We start from the raw sequence: 17,262 nt of genomic DNA, 5'->3' as shown, positions 1-17,262 counted from the left end.
ATATTAGTTTTGTTTTTTTTTTTTTTATTTTTGAAGGATGTGCCATGAAATTTGTATTAAAGTATTGATTTAGGTTACTTTCACTTAGTCTTCAAAATGTATTTAATTTTGTCTGCAGAGGAGGTTCTTTAGGATCAGGTGAAGAACGGGGATAGAAAGTAGTCCTGAGGTTGATGAGGTATCTAGTGGCTTACATTTCTATAGCAGAAAATTTGTGACTGTTGATGCCATTGTGCTTAGAGCTAACAGTGTCTCATTACTTACATGGTCTAAAAATATTTTAAAATTTATCTAAGTAATCATGAGGAAATATTTTACTGTCTTTTGAAGAGAGGAAAACATGATTAACCCTTTCGCTGCTGTAGCTATGGGCACCTGTGGCGTTTGTAGACTTTTTTCTTGGAAAGAGAAACTGATCCTTTGTTATTTTTCTTACTGCAGTTCTACCTATGCTATGTTGTTGGGGTGCGCGGGCACATACAAGCACACACCTATGAGCTTGATAGTCTGACTTGCTTAATGATAATGAAAATGATGAAAAAAATGATGATGATGATGCCTGTTGCTTAACCCATGTGCTGATATATTCATCATACATGTCAGCTCATTTGGGAAGAGAAGGCAGGAGGGACGAAGCAGCGCCAGCACGCACTACGGAGGACTTGTTCGGTTCCACGTCAGAAAGCGACACCTCGACCTTTCATGGCTTTGACGAGGATGATGCAGAAGAGCCTCTCTTGAGCCGAGGAGGTGGCTGTGGTGGCAGGTCTCCCTCTGCAGACAAAAAGGGCGGCTGCTAAAATAACTAAAAAGACACAGAAACTCTGAGCTGTCCTTTTCACTACTAAGATTATTATTACATTTTTGTTTTTTGTTTTTTGGTTTTTTTTTTAATTTAGGTCCTCTTGGGTTTTTGGTTGGTTGGTTTTTTCCTCCTCCCTTTTTTTTTTTTTTGTTTTTTTTTTGGTTATGTTTTCCCTGTGGGGTGTACACTGAAAGCACAAGCATTTAAATCTCTTGACAACTACTTTGAAGAGACAGAAGGTTTTTGGTTTTTCTGTTTTCTTTTTTTTATTTTTCTTTTTTTTTTCATTTTAATTTGGTTTTATCACATCTCCCCTCCTTCTCTTCCTCTTTTGAAACATAAAAAGTGGATTTAATATTTTTTTTAATAGTGAGCAGAGTTGATTTTCTTGTCTTTTAATATATATATCAGCAAACCACAAAAAATACAGATGGGTTGGAGAACAGAAAGTAAACCCAAATAGTTTTTTTAATTATTATTATTATTATTTATATATTCTATGTATTATTAGAAAAACTACTTTTTAAATAAAAAAATAGAAAAAAACTCAACAAAAAAGCAATGGATGTCTACTTGATAATAGAACTGTTTCTAGAGAACCACTGTGGGTGGACTCTGTCAGGGGACAAAGAAACCCTTGATGTGATGGCATCTGCGTTTTGAGATTTTGCACTTAACTGTAGCATGTGAAATCTGGCTCTTCTCATACATCTGCTGTGCTACAGCCGGAAAATACAAGCAGCACCATCGAAGACCATGGCCTTGGGGAACACATTTCCATCTCCTTTGGACACCTTTGCACTCAATAAATCTCCTCCCTGCATCCCTTCATGTCTTCCCCACACCGTTCTACTTTTTTTTTTTTTCTTTTCCTTCACCTTTCACTTGATGGACAGCAATTTTCAAGCATAGGGATGGAATATGAATGGCAAGTCATAGACATCACAGAAAAAACAAATGGAGGAGCAGAATCCTGGAAGAAATGACATGGAAAAATACCTCACCTATACTTTTCTTTCCATTTTTAAATTTCAATTCACAGAATTTTTTCCTGTGTTGCCCTGGTTTTTCTCTCTGTAGTGTCTCACGAGACACTTTATTTGCTTTTTAATATCTTCTTTTGTAATAAACCAAAGCAATACTAACTAAAGTTCCAAGGGCAATGGAGAAGAGAGTGACTCCCTTCCCAGCGACTTTCCCAGAAAGGAGGAAACATGCAGCAGGATTTGAAAGGTATGTCCGAGCTGAAATGTCTTTCACTCAATTGTGAAATTTCTTGCCCTGGCTTTTCAGCAAACCCCTGACTGAGCTTTGTTGTAGCAGCAAGTCCCATGGATTAACTTGTATTATATGTATGTGCCACATCATGCCCCTGATGAAACTAATGGAAGAGCAGTATCCAGACTTGCGTACAGTCAGAAGTGATGCAAAAGGAGTCAGTGTGTAGTTGTGCTTTGCTGTTGTAGTGCAGGCAAAAATCTCCCTGGAGCAGGAGCAAGGTTAAGTTCTAAAGATCCATTTTTACTGATGTACATAATGCAAACAGGGTGAAATTGTGGCCTGATTTAGAGCAAAGGTAAAAGAGACATTTCTCTGGACAGTACCTAATCCTTAAACTGTAGGTGTGTGTTATTGATACCAGAGTAAAAGTCTTAGCCTTTCAAGAAGGAATTTGGATATGTACAATGAAACCAGGCAGACCAAATGGACTGCATTTTTCTTGCTTCTTTGCTAGGGTAGTCTGTCTGTGAGAGCAATTTCAACTCCCTCCACCACCTTCCAACTTTGTAGAAAAAAGAGAAACAAGTCAGTCTCTTGGTTTTTTTATTGTTCTCTTTAGATGTGGAATGAGCAGTGGCCAAGTTCTTCTTTTAGGTATACAGGCATAAATCCAGAGTATAAACTAACTGATGTCCAGATTACATTAATAATCTGTCTTCAGGATGCTGTTAGAAAACATTACAAATACCTCTGTGTGTGTACATCAAAGGACAGTGCATGCCAGAGCCATGCACACTTGCCAGGAGAGAGCCTTGTTTAAGCTTGTTTTCCCCATTTTGATAATTCTTTTCTGTTGCTATTGTGTTACTCCTGATTTATTATAATCAATCAAGCGTCAAATCAATTATATTTTGACATAATGCTGTCAATGAGAAGGGTACTTTAACTGATAGAAACATTCATTTCTTCCACAACCAGTCCTTTTTTCCTCCAAAATAGTGCAAGATAAATAGATAATGTTTTGCTACTCTTCTGTATTTACTAAAGCTCAGTCCTTGCAGCACCTGAATTAGGTAGCTGAAACCTACCCAAGTACATCTTTCTGAAGAACTCCCATTGCTGTATAAACTGCACAACAGGCATACTCTAAATGGAGTTTTTCCAAGTGGAGTCCTTAACATTGTCTTTTGTGAACCATGCCTAACGCATTGTGGGCTCTTTTGGAATACAAACAATAATCAGATACCCATAATTCATTAAGTCTTGAATTAGCTTCACAAATGCAGTTACTATAACAATGCATACAGTCTTAATCCTTTTGCAACCAAACCACCCATTTTTGTGACAACTGGGTAGCACAGTACCCTCAGAATGAAGCCACAAAGCCCACGAAGTGCATAAAAATTGCCAGCTGACATCTAAAGATAGCGTAGAAAATATCCTCACAGTTATGTATATCATTAATGTGTATATGGGTGCTCAATCATTCAATGCAGTCCTAAAAAACTAAGTAAGATAAAATTAATTCACTTTTATGTAGTGAGAGTAGTTCTTGGATTCCTCAAGATCCCTTATGAGATTGAGATAACCAACATGAGTTTAGTCCAGCAAAATGAGCAGTGTGGTGCTGACCATAGGAAGGCATTGATCATAGCAAGGAAATTAGGATGTAGAGTTGGAAACTAAAAGAGTATTTGTTTAAGCTAGATTTTAAGTATGAATATGGCATGGAGTGATAATATGAAAATGAAATATTCTCAGGATATGTAGTGCTGGAGTGAAGGCTGGGAACAGAGAAAGAAGGTTGGTAGTTCCTGAGTTGAAGGAAGATGAAAGCAAAGCAAAGGGGCTGATACAAAAGACCCTCTCATGAAGGGAAGATGACAATGTTAATGAGGCAGAAAGTATATAGGAGAATGTTTCATAAGGGCAATTAAAAAAAAACCAGAAAGGACTCTGACACTAGCATAACCAACTTAGAAATGAGAGAACTGCCCAGTTTCAATTGTATCTTAAAGGGCATGTAGGTCCCAAACCAAACTAGGGAGGCATAAAAAAGTTTGCAGTGTGAATTCTGTTTTGTAACTAAACATTTATCTTTGAATTCAGAATGAATTGTGATGTTCTTTATTCCCCAGTGATTTCAGCAGTTCAATGAAACTTTCTGTTCTTCATAAATTCTTCAAAGGTGTAGCCCTTCAACTAATCACAACCCTGGCTATTCCAGTTCTCCTCCAAAGATGTCCTTCTTATTACAGGAAGGTTGGCACAAGGCTTTTCAAAGATTCTCCTGAAACACATGTTCCCAACAAACCACATACCAAAATAAGACAACCCCAATGTGAAATGTGAATAAAGGGGTGTTTCATTTCAGGCCCTTAATGCAGACTTTTCTATGTTAAATCATTTAAGCTGTCTCTTCTGGCACCTTTCCACTGCTTCATACTAAAGGATCTTAGAAAACAAACAGTTTCTGGAGTCGTCCTCTGCTAACTCTGATTCACAGATGGGAGCAGGAGAATAAAGGAAGTGGCATGCTGCTTAAGCAGCTGATAAAGGAGAAGAAAGGCTACGTGGAGTGGGCACTGATCCTTAGCCTATTCCCTTTTGAGGCATTTAATTAGTTGAAATTTTAGCAGGGACAGACCTCAGCTCTTCCACAAAAACAGTATAAAATTTCAAGCATGATAATATACATTGAGAAAATTTTAAGCAAATTTTCTAGCACAGAAGTTAAAAAGTAAAAGGAGAAACAGGGATGTGGTGGAAGAGGAATGGAACTGAAATCTGACTTGCTTCACCTTGCATCTCTTCCCTGCACTCAGACACCCCCAAGTTTTGTGGGTTGTATACTTATTTCTTGAATGGTGTTTGGAATAACATCGTATGTATGTGGTAAGGTCATAAATGGTGAGCCTAGGCTGCTGAAGCAAGGGCCAGAGAGAACTTTACCACTGACTTCAGGATTACCACTGGGCTTTCTTAGCTATTGCTTTTATTGAATGAAACCTCTCTGTTAATATGCTTGCTGGTATGGTGTAGACAAGCTTAGAGATGGCCATTTGTTTCAGCAGAATGTGTTATTAGAGTCCCCTCCCTGCATTGTTTTGCCTTTGAGCTTTTACATTAGTTATTCATTTTGAGTTCCAGTTTGCCATGTTGCAGACTTCAGCTTAGGCTCTTGATTGAAGACAGAGACTCAGTTTGCTGCCCTGATGCAGGGAGCAAACAAGAGAGTCAGAGAGTCAGAGAGTCAGAGTCCAGACAGTGCTGGGGCACCACCGTGTTCTCTCATGCCCGCTTTGCCTTTCTCTGGTTAATTCTTGCAATGATATTTTGAGATGTTCCCTAAAATAATAGTTCAAATACCATAAAACTATGGAGTTTTCAAAGCCTGGCTCTTCATGCAATTTGCCTCTTCCCCATGGCGAGCAGTTTTACTGAATCAAATCCTCAAGCAAACATTGTATTGACCCCACTGGGAATCATCTTATAATAAAAACTGCAAAATATGCCCAGTGTGTTTTGTGCTGCTACATATGTAGATGTTTCCAATAAACACTCATTTCATATTCTCTTTTTTTTTTCTTACTTATATGGAATTTGTAGCTATAAGTAAAGTATGAGGCACATGCATGAATTCACGCTCACACGGGGTTGTTTTGACAAACCTCTCAGTGCAGAAATTCAGCTGGGATCAGTTTTTGCTGACTAAGCCATTACAATAAACCCTACCATTCTTTGTTCTCTTTGCCAGATACCTACCAGGGCTGAAAAAAACCCCAACCTGTATAAATACCATACAATACTGAAATTGACTCAGAACTATTTTGATGGCCCTGTCTGTATTTCCATGAATACTAAGTTGCCAATTTCAGAGTAGACAAGTTGCAATAACATTTAGGAAAAAACCCAGCTCTTGGGATTTCCAGGCCTGATAGCTCTATTAAGTGGATGCTGCCAGTTCATATTTTTGAATTATTCTTTTGGTGTCTGGCAGCTCCTAAGATTTTGGACCTTCATTTAGTCTAGAACTGATATGAGAGATGTGGGAATTCCACTTGCATTTTGTGGAAATAAAGGAGAAGATTTTATTTGCTATTTATTCCTGCTCAGGATCTTAGCAGTATGTAACTTAGTCAATTCATGGAATAAATGCAATGAAAAATGCAATTTTTCATTTTTTCCAGAAGTTATTGCATTGCTGCCACCCCATGAGTATCATTTACACTTCTGAAAATGTCTTTTGTGCCATGCTGTATATGCTTGTGGCTCTCTACAAATAATTAGTAATAGAGGAAGGTAATTAGAGCAGGATTTCGCACGCAAAGGTCTTACCCTCTACTGAAGAGACAGCTATCTAAGCTGAATGATGAAGGTTATTTAATAATGTTCCCAATAAGAAAGATTGACAGTGTGCAGTGTCTTTCTTTTCAACATGCTTTTTCTTATCCTATTTGTTTGCTTTGTGTTCATTTATGGCTTCCACAGTCAGTTGAAACTGAGTCTGTTGAGCTATATTTTCAAGGAACTAGAATGCAAGCAATGTTGGAAGTTTGGTTTGTGCTGTTTCTGGTTTTATTTTTTCTGAACACATGCTTTTTTTGTCTGCTTGAGTTTGTTTAGTTTTACTTTGTATTGCCTTTCCCTCTGCAGTCAGCCCTGCCCTCGTGGATTTCAGCAGCCTTCAAGCAAAACATTTCAGAAGAAGACCGAGAGAAGCCAGGATGCTTTGATACTTCTTTCCTTGCCCTGAGTCTTCCGTACCTGAGTTCCATCTGGCACACGAGTCTGGACTGTGGGAAGTTGGCTACCAACTGTTGAGAGAAGTTCTGGGGATGCCCTAAGCTGGTGCAATACAAAGAAGTTTTTTGAAGTCTTGATTTCACTTTCTTTTAAGTGTGTGTATAAACCCAGGTCCGACTGGAATTGATCTACAGTAGAACTGACTGAAAAACAAACAAACTGAAAAAGACAACTATTTTATTTATTTCGATATTTAAGAAAGAAGTGCTGAAGTTGCACAGTATTTTTGTTTGAAATACATTTTACTTCAAATTTTAAATGCAATTTTGTGAAGACATGAAATTTTGAAAAGCACTTACTGTAAAATAAAGACTGAATAGTTACTTTGAGGAAAAAACTTTTTTTAAATAATGAAAATAAAGGTCAACTCTGCTCTCTCTCTCTTACTTTAAAGAAGCCATTCATACATGTGCTGGGTATCTTTGTTTTTTGAAAATTGGATGTGGTAAGTGAAGATTGTTCTGGTTTATTTTCTCTTTAATAATATTATCCTGTTAGATGCTTAAAACCTACTTTGCTGTACTATGTTAGGCACAAAAACTGTTGGAGTAGCGAAGACCAGGCTCAGTGGTTGAATTTATTTGTTACCAGATTTTGTGTCCATTTCAAAGGACTGTCTTCTCCCAGTAGGATTGATTTGTCTCTTCTGCATGGTAAAAGAGGTTTGCTCTTGAGCAACTCTGTGAAATACTTCTGCTGAAAGAGGGCTTTAAGAACTGAAAACAACTCAGATCATTTTTATATTACTTTTTGCTTTGGTAATTCCACAGCTGATTGTGAGGGTTGTAAGGGAAGTATCTAAATGTTAGGTGCTCTTGGCATGGCTCTTTCTGTCAAGGATAGTGTCACGTGTAGAAAACTTGTGTATTTCAGCCCTTTCTGAAGTGGTAGTGGACTTGGAAAAACATATAGGTGCAACTACACGTCTGCAATAAGCAACAGGGGTTACTACGCAGGAGAAAAATACAAGTTCCCACAGCTGCACTCCTAAGTTGTCCTGTGAGGCAGCAGGGAGGGGTGGTCTCATCCCAAATTCTGAATTGTTAGGCATTTTCCCAGTGAAAAAGGAGGGTTTTGTTGGCTGCCACATCTGCTCGCAGTGATTAGCACAGGTCTGCTCAGTGTCATGTGTGATGCGGTCTAGTAGGGATGCAGGATAGCCTTGTGTCCTAGGAGAAGAGTATTGGACTTGGCTCTGTCTGGCACCCCTGTTACAGAGGAGAAGCAAACTGAGGGCAAACCACACCAACAATTATTGGGATTCACTCTCAGGGTTTAGACAGCAAAAAAGCAGTTTTGTTAATGTGGCTTACGTTGCTTTCAGAATGAAAAAACTATGTCTACAAAAATGCATGCTGACTAGGTGAAGCTGACAGAAAACCTGATGCTGTCTTGTGTTTCCTGCACTCCTAGAACACAAACTCACCTCATTGAGAGGTTTCCATGTGTCAATAGCAGCAGATGTTTTACTCTTCTCCCTCTCCCTTCTCCTACTTCTTCCCAGATTAAAACATAAAGTCAAAAATAACCATGTAAGGTAGTCCTGCTCCAACTGAATTAAATGACAATATGTGTCCTAATTGGGCTCTTTAGCATGGGTTTGCTTTGCTCATGTTGTTGTTTTCTAATCATGCAGTGGGGAACTGCCTCTAGAGAAAAAAAATTCATTTCATCAAAATATAAGACGCACAACTGTAATGAAGATTTGAAAACTGTAGGGTCTGTGTTCAGTTTGTGTAATATTCCTTTCAAATAAAAGTTCTGCTTCTAGCATCCCTACTGTATATTCCTCTGTAAATATTACTTTCCCAAAGCAATCCCACAACGTCTTTTTTAGTGCAAATAATCTTCTTTTAAAAAGACATTGTTGAGTAACATATATGTACATTTACTTTTCTAAGCTCTCCATTGTTTATAATAGTCTCTTTGAAGCTTAAAATAAAACTTCCTCCTCTATTGATTTTGTTTCCCTTTTCCATTTTGTAAATTATTACTTTTATCCCTGGATTTTGTTTTGTATTTCCTAATGAACCATGATATTAACCAAGAATTATCTTAATTTTTCTCTTTTACTTTCCCTTCTCCATTCACTGGACTGCAGAAAATGGTCCTGTTGCTTACTATAGTGAAGGTAGGCAGGAAATAAAAAAGTGTTTCTGTATAGGACTCATTATAAGAGTATTTTCCATCATCTGGTGATAATAGAGGATCTTCCTAAATGCGTTTCTATTTTAACAGCCTTCTTCATGAGATTAGTAGAGTTGCATTAAGATAGTTTGGAGTCAAAGGTGGAGTCTAAGCTATATGATAGCTGTTTGCATAGATTTTAGTGACATTGCCTTAAGGAGTCCCTACCTGTGCAGTTTCCAGTCCAGCCACTGGAGTAACTGGAAGCTGTGGTTCCCTTTGCATTTCACAGTGCTGGCATGAACCTTCCCTCTCCCTTTACATGTATTAGATTAATGATATGGCTGTATAGAATGAAAAGAGAAAGAGGAAGTATTGTTTTAGATTAGATGCTATCTTTTTAGGAAACTCTGTGTGTGACCTCTTCCCTAATGTGTTATTTTTTATAAAGCTCCGTTATACAGATGGGCTCCGACCTGCCTGATTCTTAACATCTGTGTGACAGACTGTGTGTCTTTGTGGAGATAAATAACTATTTACAGGGAGGAAAGAAGGAAGGAAGGAAGGTGCTTGTAGCATCAGTGCGCTAGGTCATCTCCCATTCTAACATCCATTGTCATTTTCATTGTCCTTAGTGTGATGATGCACAGTGCAGAGTGAGACATTTTTGCTATGGTAGCCAGGAGTGAACATGTATGTTGAAATTTACCTTTATGGATGTCTGTCAACACCTGGTTTAGATGAATGGGATCCTTCCCACCACAGCAGAGCTGTTATTATAGGCTGTCAGATTCCAAGGAATGTCTCTACATAAGTCTTATTACTTTGAATATTTTTGTGCCTTTTTCCTTTTTTTTTTTTTTTTTTTTTTTTTTTTTTTTTTTTTTTTTTTTTAATTCCTAATTTTTTTAAGCCATAGGCCTGGAATTAGAAATGTTAAAGAAAAAATTTAGTTTTGCAGAAATTATCTGAACAGATAAGCTCCTGAACATATTTATGCTGACATAAATAGATCTTATTTTCCTGTTTAGAGAATGGCTCTTGCCAGTGAGAATAAGGGATGGCAGCAGGAGGGCCTAAAAGTGTCTTTCAGCATTGCAGCAATTAATGGGTGCCCCCAAAGCTGTGTTTCCCTGGACTGAGACTGAGCTGAAGGCTGGCAAGGCTCAGGGCTGTAATCCTGTTTTCTCTGGGTGGAGTGAAAACAGCATTAGCTAATTTGCTTTGGCCTGAACTAGAATATTGCACTGGTTTAAGATTTATTCCAAATTTTTGCTTGCAATCAGAAAAAAAAGAAATCTGATTACCTTTGCATCTTGGATTTGTGAGCCCTACTTGTATTTAAATCCATCAGCCTATAGATGATAAAGAAAACCCATAACACTTTCTCTCTAAACCCAAGCTTTTAATTCTCATTAGCAATGGCATAGACTTCTCTGTACCCCATCCCATTCCTGGTGTTGAATATGGATGAGTAAGACCTCAGCTACATAAGGCACATAAGGCATGCATAGCAGAGCACATAAGCAATGACTACTGCCCTTAGCTTGGGCTGGGTGTGTCCAAATTGCAGCTTGATGTTTTTAAGACCTTCATTATCCCTTGGAAATTGTTGTATAAAGATTGTATTGTTTGCTGCACTAAAGCTGGACATTTGCCACAGTTAAGCCCTAACTTTGATTTTAATGACATAATATGAAAGCCATCCATCTGTGGCACCTCACCAGTATATTTTGAAGACCTGACTGCTGCAGGTCTGCAGACATTGTCTGCTCTTTCAACAAATGCTCTTGCAGTGTGTGTTAGAAACTTCTACTATCACATCTGTCATTTCATGTTTTGTCTTTGCAGCCTGTAACGCTTCATGATTCCATGGGGGATGGATCATGGTGGGGGAAGGATGGCATTTACCTTCACAAAAGCACAGATTTCTGGAGCAGAGTGTTGTGGCTAATATTGCCATCCATAATTAGAAACAGGTTTGCTTAATGTTGCCTGAGGCAGCTGTGGTAACTTTAAATGACCTACAAGCCAACCATGGCACTGCTAAGGAAAAGGCAACATGATTTAAACACTGAAGCTGGGCAGTGGGCTGAAGCTCTTGGAATTTCTGCTGCCTGCCTGAGAGAACTTGCAGAAGGTATTAAATTTTTTAGCAACTCAGCTGATGGATGGTACCTCTTGAGTAGGAACAGACACAGCCTCCTTTCAATGTCTTAAAACTGAGTGGTTTGGGATTTTTTGGAGTGGGGTTTATTTTCCTAGTGCTGTTCAGCTTCTATAACCAATTCTCAGTAATACTTAGTTTATATCTGGGTTTGCATAGGTGTTAAGAGTAATTTTTTATTTGGACTGAAGCCTCTTCCCATTACATTTCTACAGTCTTTGTGTCCTCATGTCAGTAACTTCATTGTGGACTGCAGCAACTGAATGAAGATGACCAAATTTTTGGATACAGCCTTCTTTTTTGAAACAGAAAATAGATTTTAAGTAATACTGGAGATAGTTTTGTCAAACATTGCTGTAGACTTAGCTTTCTATTTTGTATTTCTTTTCATAGCCAACAGCCATTAAATTCTTCATACAATGATTTCAAGAATCAGTATTGAGGCAAACTCCCCAAGGTGAGATGAAGTCATTGGATGGGAAATAATGGACAGCCATCCTGTCACTAAAGGGTATTTTTTTTTTAGTGTTAACAAGTGTGACATAGCTTTCAAATTCATGTAGCACTTTGTACAGTAGAGTTTGCATTGAATTGGTCTAAGTCTATATTGGAAAATTAATTTTCCCCTGTTGGTACAAATCATAGCTGTTTCACATCAGTGCTCTCCTGGGAGTAGCTTAAATATGTTAAACAACACTAAAGTCTTTCAGCCCTTGCCCTGGGCTCAACAACCTGTTTTACAGTACAGTGAATTCTGGGTCAGAAGCCTCATTCATTGCTGGAATATCTGGACTTTGGATTCTTAAAGAGAAGGTTCCAGGACTTCTCCAATTTTTCGATATTGACTGTGTCTCTGAATGCATCCATCAGCCATAGGGCTTAGGATAGTTTTTAACTGTCCACAGACTCTCTCTAGGTTGAATTTGTTGTCATACTGTTCAAGCATGCAGATGGTCCAGAATTGTGTATTTCTTCATCTGGAGAAAAGGACCTTCCTTGGCTTAGGGGACTTCATTTCCCTTGCAGCCTCTTCATTAACTTCCTCTCCAAGACCCTTTCCTGACTTTCCTCTCCATTAAGGTTGAGATTTTACAAGTACTTAGTGAGCTGAAAGAACAGAGATGAATTTCCTAAGGACATCCACAGCCACTATATTCCTCTGTGACTGTTTACATATTTACAGGTCTGGCAATATGTGAAGAATTAGTCCCCATTAGGCTCAGTGCAGCTGTCACTGAGAATTGCCAGGCATCTTGTGGGTGGTGGGATCCCACCTAACAAGTGAACATTGCAGGTGATGAACACCCTCAACAACTGTTAAAGGTGAAAGAATTTGGGGTACCCAGAGCTTGGTCAGACCAACCTATAGGAGAGGATTTCCCAACTTCCTGGCCATTAACAGAGCACTGAGCAGCAGTCCTGCTGGCCAATGGAGCAGCCAGTTAAAAGCAGGGTCAGAAGAGTCAGAGACTGTTGTAATACTGTAGAAGATAATTTTATTTAGTTAAATACAGTAAAATTCTACTTTTGTATACACTTTGTTAAATTATTCCTTTGGTGTTGAAAAATAGCAAAACTAGTGAACTGTTTAATGAGGGACATTAGTGTCCACTGCCATGGAACTAGCTGATTTCTTGTTTGGTCTGACAAAGTATTTAGCTGCTATGAGTTATTGGTTGTGTAGGTTAAAGCAGCACTACTCACTTGTTACAGGTAAAGGAATGGCCAGGACTTTGACTTGACTAATCTGGGGTGGAAGGTCTGGTGAGCTGTAAGAAAAGAGATCATGGGTTTTAATCAGGTGGTCTTCCAGTGAAAAAAAAAAAATCCTACTTTTTTAATCTGTCAGCATTTTGTTGGACATTTACTCAAAAAAGCCATTGAAACAACTGAACTGAAAAATACCATGGTGAGGATAAAAGATTTTGGTTTGATTTGAAATGAAACACAATCTCTCCTCAATGAAATGACCCCTTCCCACTGCCAACTGTGCACAGGCTTGAATGAAACATTTCATTTGTGACTATTTTTTCTCTTTCTTAAAAACAATTCCCTTGAGTTCACTTTTGAAGCAAGGTACTGCTCCAAAATGAAAGTCCAGCTTCTTATTTGTGAGACACTGGTACAAAATGTCTCAACCTTTCTGAAAATCAGTTTTTTGCCCTGCCACCTCTTAATCCTTTCTTCACTCCCACTTACTTGTGACTGAAACTACTTTGTTCAAATTCACTCCTTAACTCAGATGTTTAGATCACCTTGAAACTGCATTTTTTAGAGAGTAAACAAAGTCATTTTACTCCCTCCTACCACGCTCATACTGATGCTCTTCAGCATGTGGTTATAGCACTTTTTTCCCTCTAGATATTGATGTTGCTGGGAGTTTGGTGAGGAAGCGAAAACTGGCCGTCTTATCGATGAAATCTCTATTGACACTTTAAAATTCCCAACCAAACAGGGGCTTTCACTGAAAGAGAAGGGAAAAAAAATCAGTGTTTTCCAGCTTCTGGCACTGCATTACAAACAATGGAGAGTGTGCATGGGGATCACTGCCTGTTTGGCAGCTGAAAGGGATTCCTTAACAGGAGACTGAAGTAACTTGCTCCAAACTGGTCTTGTTTGTGTTGAGTGAAGCAGTTCTACTTATGTCTGAATACACAGTCACATTAACAGTGTAAATTATGCCTCTGTGAGAAAGACAGACCTCTTGCATTTTCAGTATGTTCATATCAATTATCAGACATTTACCCATCATGAGCTGAATATCTTTACCTAGATGGAAGGTGGTTGCCTCATGTCAGAGCAATGAGGTCACTGTCTATGCAATGGCATGCTGTCTTATGCAAAGTTAAGTTTCTTTAATATTAAAATTATAGCATTTAAATAATTTCTCTGGAGTTTGCCATTTGATTTGAAATTTCTGGAAACGTGCTGTCAGGGAATTACTCTAGAGTAGTTCCTTAATCTTTCTAGAAAGTTAGTCCAGAGATTAATCATGCTCTCTCCTTTTCCCCTTTCCCCAAATTAATCAGCTTACCCTGTTTCCAAGTGACAGTTGTGTGTATGAGATGTCTGTTCCAGGACTCATGGGTGAAATCACCTCTGAAGTTCTCCCCACAGTCCTTGATGCTCAAGGAGGACCACAGTGGGGCAGTGGGGTTGTCTTGGTGCTCTCTGAACTGACTGGGTGAGCATGGCCTGTTTTTAGTGAAGAGGTGTCCATGTCATGACGCATCACCTTTGTCACGCTCTCCTGCATAATCCCAGGGGAGAAGCCCCTGTCGGAGTGCGCTGGGGAATGACGTGTCCCATCCACTGCTGCCACTGGCTCAGGTTAGACCCCCTTTGTTGGGTCAGTGTGGAAACTCTGGAATCTTTTCAAATGCTGCCTTGATACCATGAACAGCTCTGGGCAGTGATGGGCGTCCCTGCAGGTGTGCTGCCATCTGTGGCTGTGTTAGCAGGGCAGTTTAACAGGAGAGCTACTGGGGAGGGACCAGGTATTTGCACAGCAAATGTGGGTTCAAGCAGGTAGCAGAGTCCTTGCTCACGTTAAAGAGAGGGGAGGAGGGGCAGTGCTGATATCTTGTTTTATGGGGGGATTTAACAAAGGCACTGTGCTCGCAGAAGGCTATTCAGGCTGCCATTTCCCTAGCATTTTAAATAACACCCCACTCCTCTCATTACAGCTGGGGATTTTGGCTCTCCCAGGGGGGAGGAGATGTTCTAAATGGGCTGCCAGGGAGGTGGATTTAATGCACTAGGAAGAGCTGGCTTCACCAAGTTAAAAAGCAAAACAAAACCCAATCCTCCATTCCTATTTTTAGTGTTTATGACCAAGTATTTTTGCTTGGTTGCTCAATTTGAAAGGGTTTAGTGAGCCTGCCAGTTGATTGAAAGCTCTGTGGTGTGTGAGCTGGCCTGGCTGGGGAGCCTGCAGTGCATAGCGACGAGGTCGGAGCTGTGCCGGAGGTTTTTTTCCACTGCAGTTTGTTGAAGGGTAACGAAAATGTCCCCGGGGCAAAAGGGATGTTGGCTTTCCAGGTTGTGGTGATTCATCTTGCCTGGATAAGCAGTCTTTCTCCCACTCCTGCATTTCCATCTCCATCTCCCTCACCCCCACTTCACTGTGCAGCCAAATGCAAAGCCAGCCCCTCTCCACGCAGGGGTTTTGCTGGGGGTCTCCGGCAGCAACCCGGGAGAGCTACAGCGCCTGGGCAGCATTAGCATTCAGTGCCTGTCCTCCTGCCCAGTTCATGTGCTATAAATGGGTTTATTCTCGTTATTAGGAGCGATGTCCCCGGCATATGGAGTCCGTGCGGTGCCTGCAGGCAGGTTTCCTTCCTGTCGGTGTTGGTAAGCAGCCCAAGTGCCTCCTGGCAATTAGCAGATCGTTACCCACAATGCAGCACACAGCGATGCAGCCTGGTGGTTTTTCTGGAGGTCACTCTGACCTAATTCACCCCCAGGAATTGTACAGCGCTGGCATGACTTACCAGTGCATTAACAAGCTGATGCTTCAGTACAAGGTTACTTGAGTGCTCCCACATTATTTTTCTTAGGCAAGAACGAGCCACTTTGTCTAGTGGCCAACAGTGGTTAATAGGGGCTAGTCTGGAAGAAGAGGGAGCCGAATGCTGTCTGGTTTTGAGATGAGACATCGGGGCATGTGGCGACTCCTTTGGCTTTCAAGCTGGGCGCTGTTTCTGGTACCCCAGGTTGCAAACGCGCAGAGCTCAGTTTGCCACCTCAGTCCTGTGTTACCACAGTGTGTTTGCAATGAAAAGAGCAGCCTGTGTCAGGTGCGTCTGAGTCCCCACGGCTCGGCTTCAGAGGGGAAGACAGAGGGATGGGCCTGTGCCCCAGATCTGCCCCAGTCCAAACCTCTGGGAGATATGAAATGGAGGTGCAGATTTCGGCCTGTCCCAGGCAGTTTTGGAAGGGCAGGTGTGCCTGGCTGGAGTGGGACAGCAGTAGCAGAAACCCTCGCAGGGCTCATCCTCCCTCTGGCAAACCTGAGCACAGGGCAGAGGGCCAGGCTGCAGGATCACCAGCCCAAATCAGGGTGTTCTCCCAGGGCAATGATTTGTGTGCACCAAAGTTAATTGTTGGCAGTTTTTAGAGACTGTTAAAATCTCTATTTTCATTTCTCCTTGCTAACATGCTATGGCTGGATTGTGCATGCTGAGGAAGTGGCGTACTCAGGGAGAGGCACACACAAACCTATTGCAGTAAACCTGTTTTAAAACAGTTCTCAAGGAGTTTTCCTGTAAGGTATGGGGCATCTGCTACCACGGGGATGGTGTGTGGGAGTGACTTGACTGACAAACCATTAGGAAGCCCAGAATAACTCACTCCTGGCTTGTCCCTTTTCATGCTCCAAAGGTCACCCCTGAATCCCACCCAGCTCCTCCTGCCACCCTGTGCCAGAAAGAGTTACGCTGTCTTGTCCACAGCTGATCTCCATGGGTGCATGTGGGTCTGTGCATACACATTTGTGTACACTTCACTTTGTTTATCCACATGAGTAGCCTGAGCCAAGCTTTGCTCTTCATATACCCTCTGTAACCCAGGCTCCTTATCCCAGCTGATGCTCTTGATACTTAAAATGATTTCAGAGGAAATTATGCGGCATTGTAGAGTCAAAGCTGTGCATGAGTAAAGCTGGTGAGTGGACTTCCCTCAGGCAGTGAAATTTTCTGGAGAGTGCTTGGAGATGAGGGGTCTTTTGGCAGGAGCTTAGTCCTTTGCTCCCCATGCCCTTTGGTGTTTTTATGGCTAAAGAAACAGCAAGGCAGTGCAGGAGAGTGAGCTGCAAGTGCTTCCTGCCTCACTCCACCATTTTATAACTTCCCCAAGATCCTTTGCCTTGCTTTCAAACACAGGTCTGTCCTGCTTTCTCCAATTACACCTGCCAAACTGCAGCTGGGGCTGAACCACTACCATTTGCATAGGGGTTTTATTTGTCCCTTGGGCGAACAATTAAAGTGAGCTCTCTTGTATCAGTGCCAAATATTTGAGCAATTGCTTGTAATTTATATAAGTTCTTCCACTGGAACTGGCAGTACTGAAAAGCAAACCACCACCTCCGGAGTGCAGCTGGCCACCAGTCCTGGTGCTAATGCAGCAGAGTGCCCCT

At 40.6% G+C, this 17,262-nt stretch overlaps 1 protein-coding gene across 17 annotated transcripts in view; it reads left to right on the top strand.

The window, feature by feature from the left end:
* The window catches only part of DPF3 (double PHD fingers 3), a 185,762-nt gene that overhangs the window by 153,585 nt on the left and 14,915 nt on the right, over positions 1-17,262 (top strand). For 3 of the 17 annotated variants that reach the window (XR_011000045.1, XR_011000047.1, XR_011000046.1), the window contains 2 exons: positions 604-2,038; positions 6,683-8,792. The exons of 13 other annotated variants lie outside the window; for them this stretch is intronic. Coding sequence is in view for 1 of the 4 variants with exons in the window: in XM_068193370.1 (XP_068049471.1) it covers positions 6,683-6,762 (80 nt within the window). In the remaining 3 variants the exon portion in view is untranslated. Of the gene's footprint in view, positions 1-603; positions 2,039-6,682; positions 8,793-17,262 lie in introns of those variants that run through there. One more of the 17 variants, XM_068193370.1, reaches the window with a different exon arrangement.

This window comes from Anomalospiza imberbis, chromosome 6 (genome assembly GCF_031753505.1).
Source record: "Anomalospiza imberbis isolate Cuckoo-Finch-1a 21T00152 chromosome 6, ASM3175350v1, whole genome shotgun sequence".
Classification (NCBI taxonomy): Eukaryota; Metazoa; Chordata; class Aves; order Passeriformes; family Viduidae; genus Anomalospiza; species Anomalospiza imberbis.
Note: the sequence above shows the minus strand (reverse complement) of the source record. Positions and strands in the feature narration are given on the sequence as shown.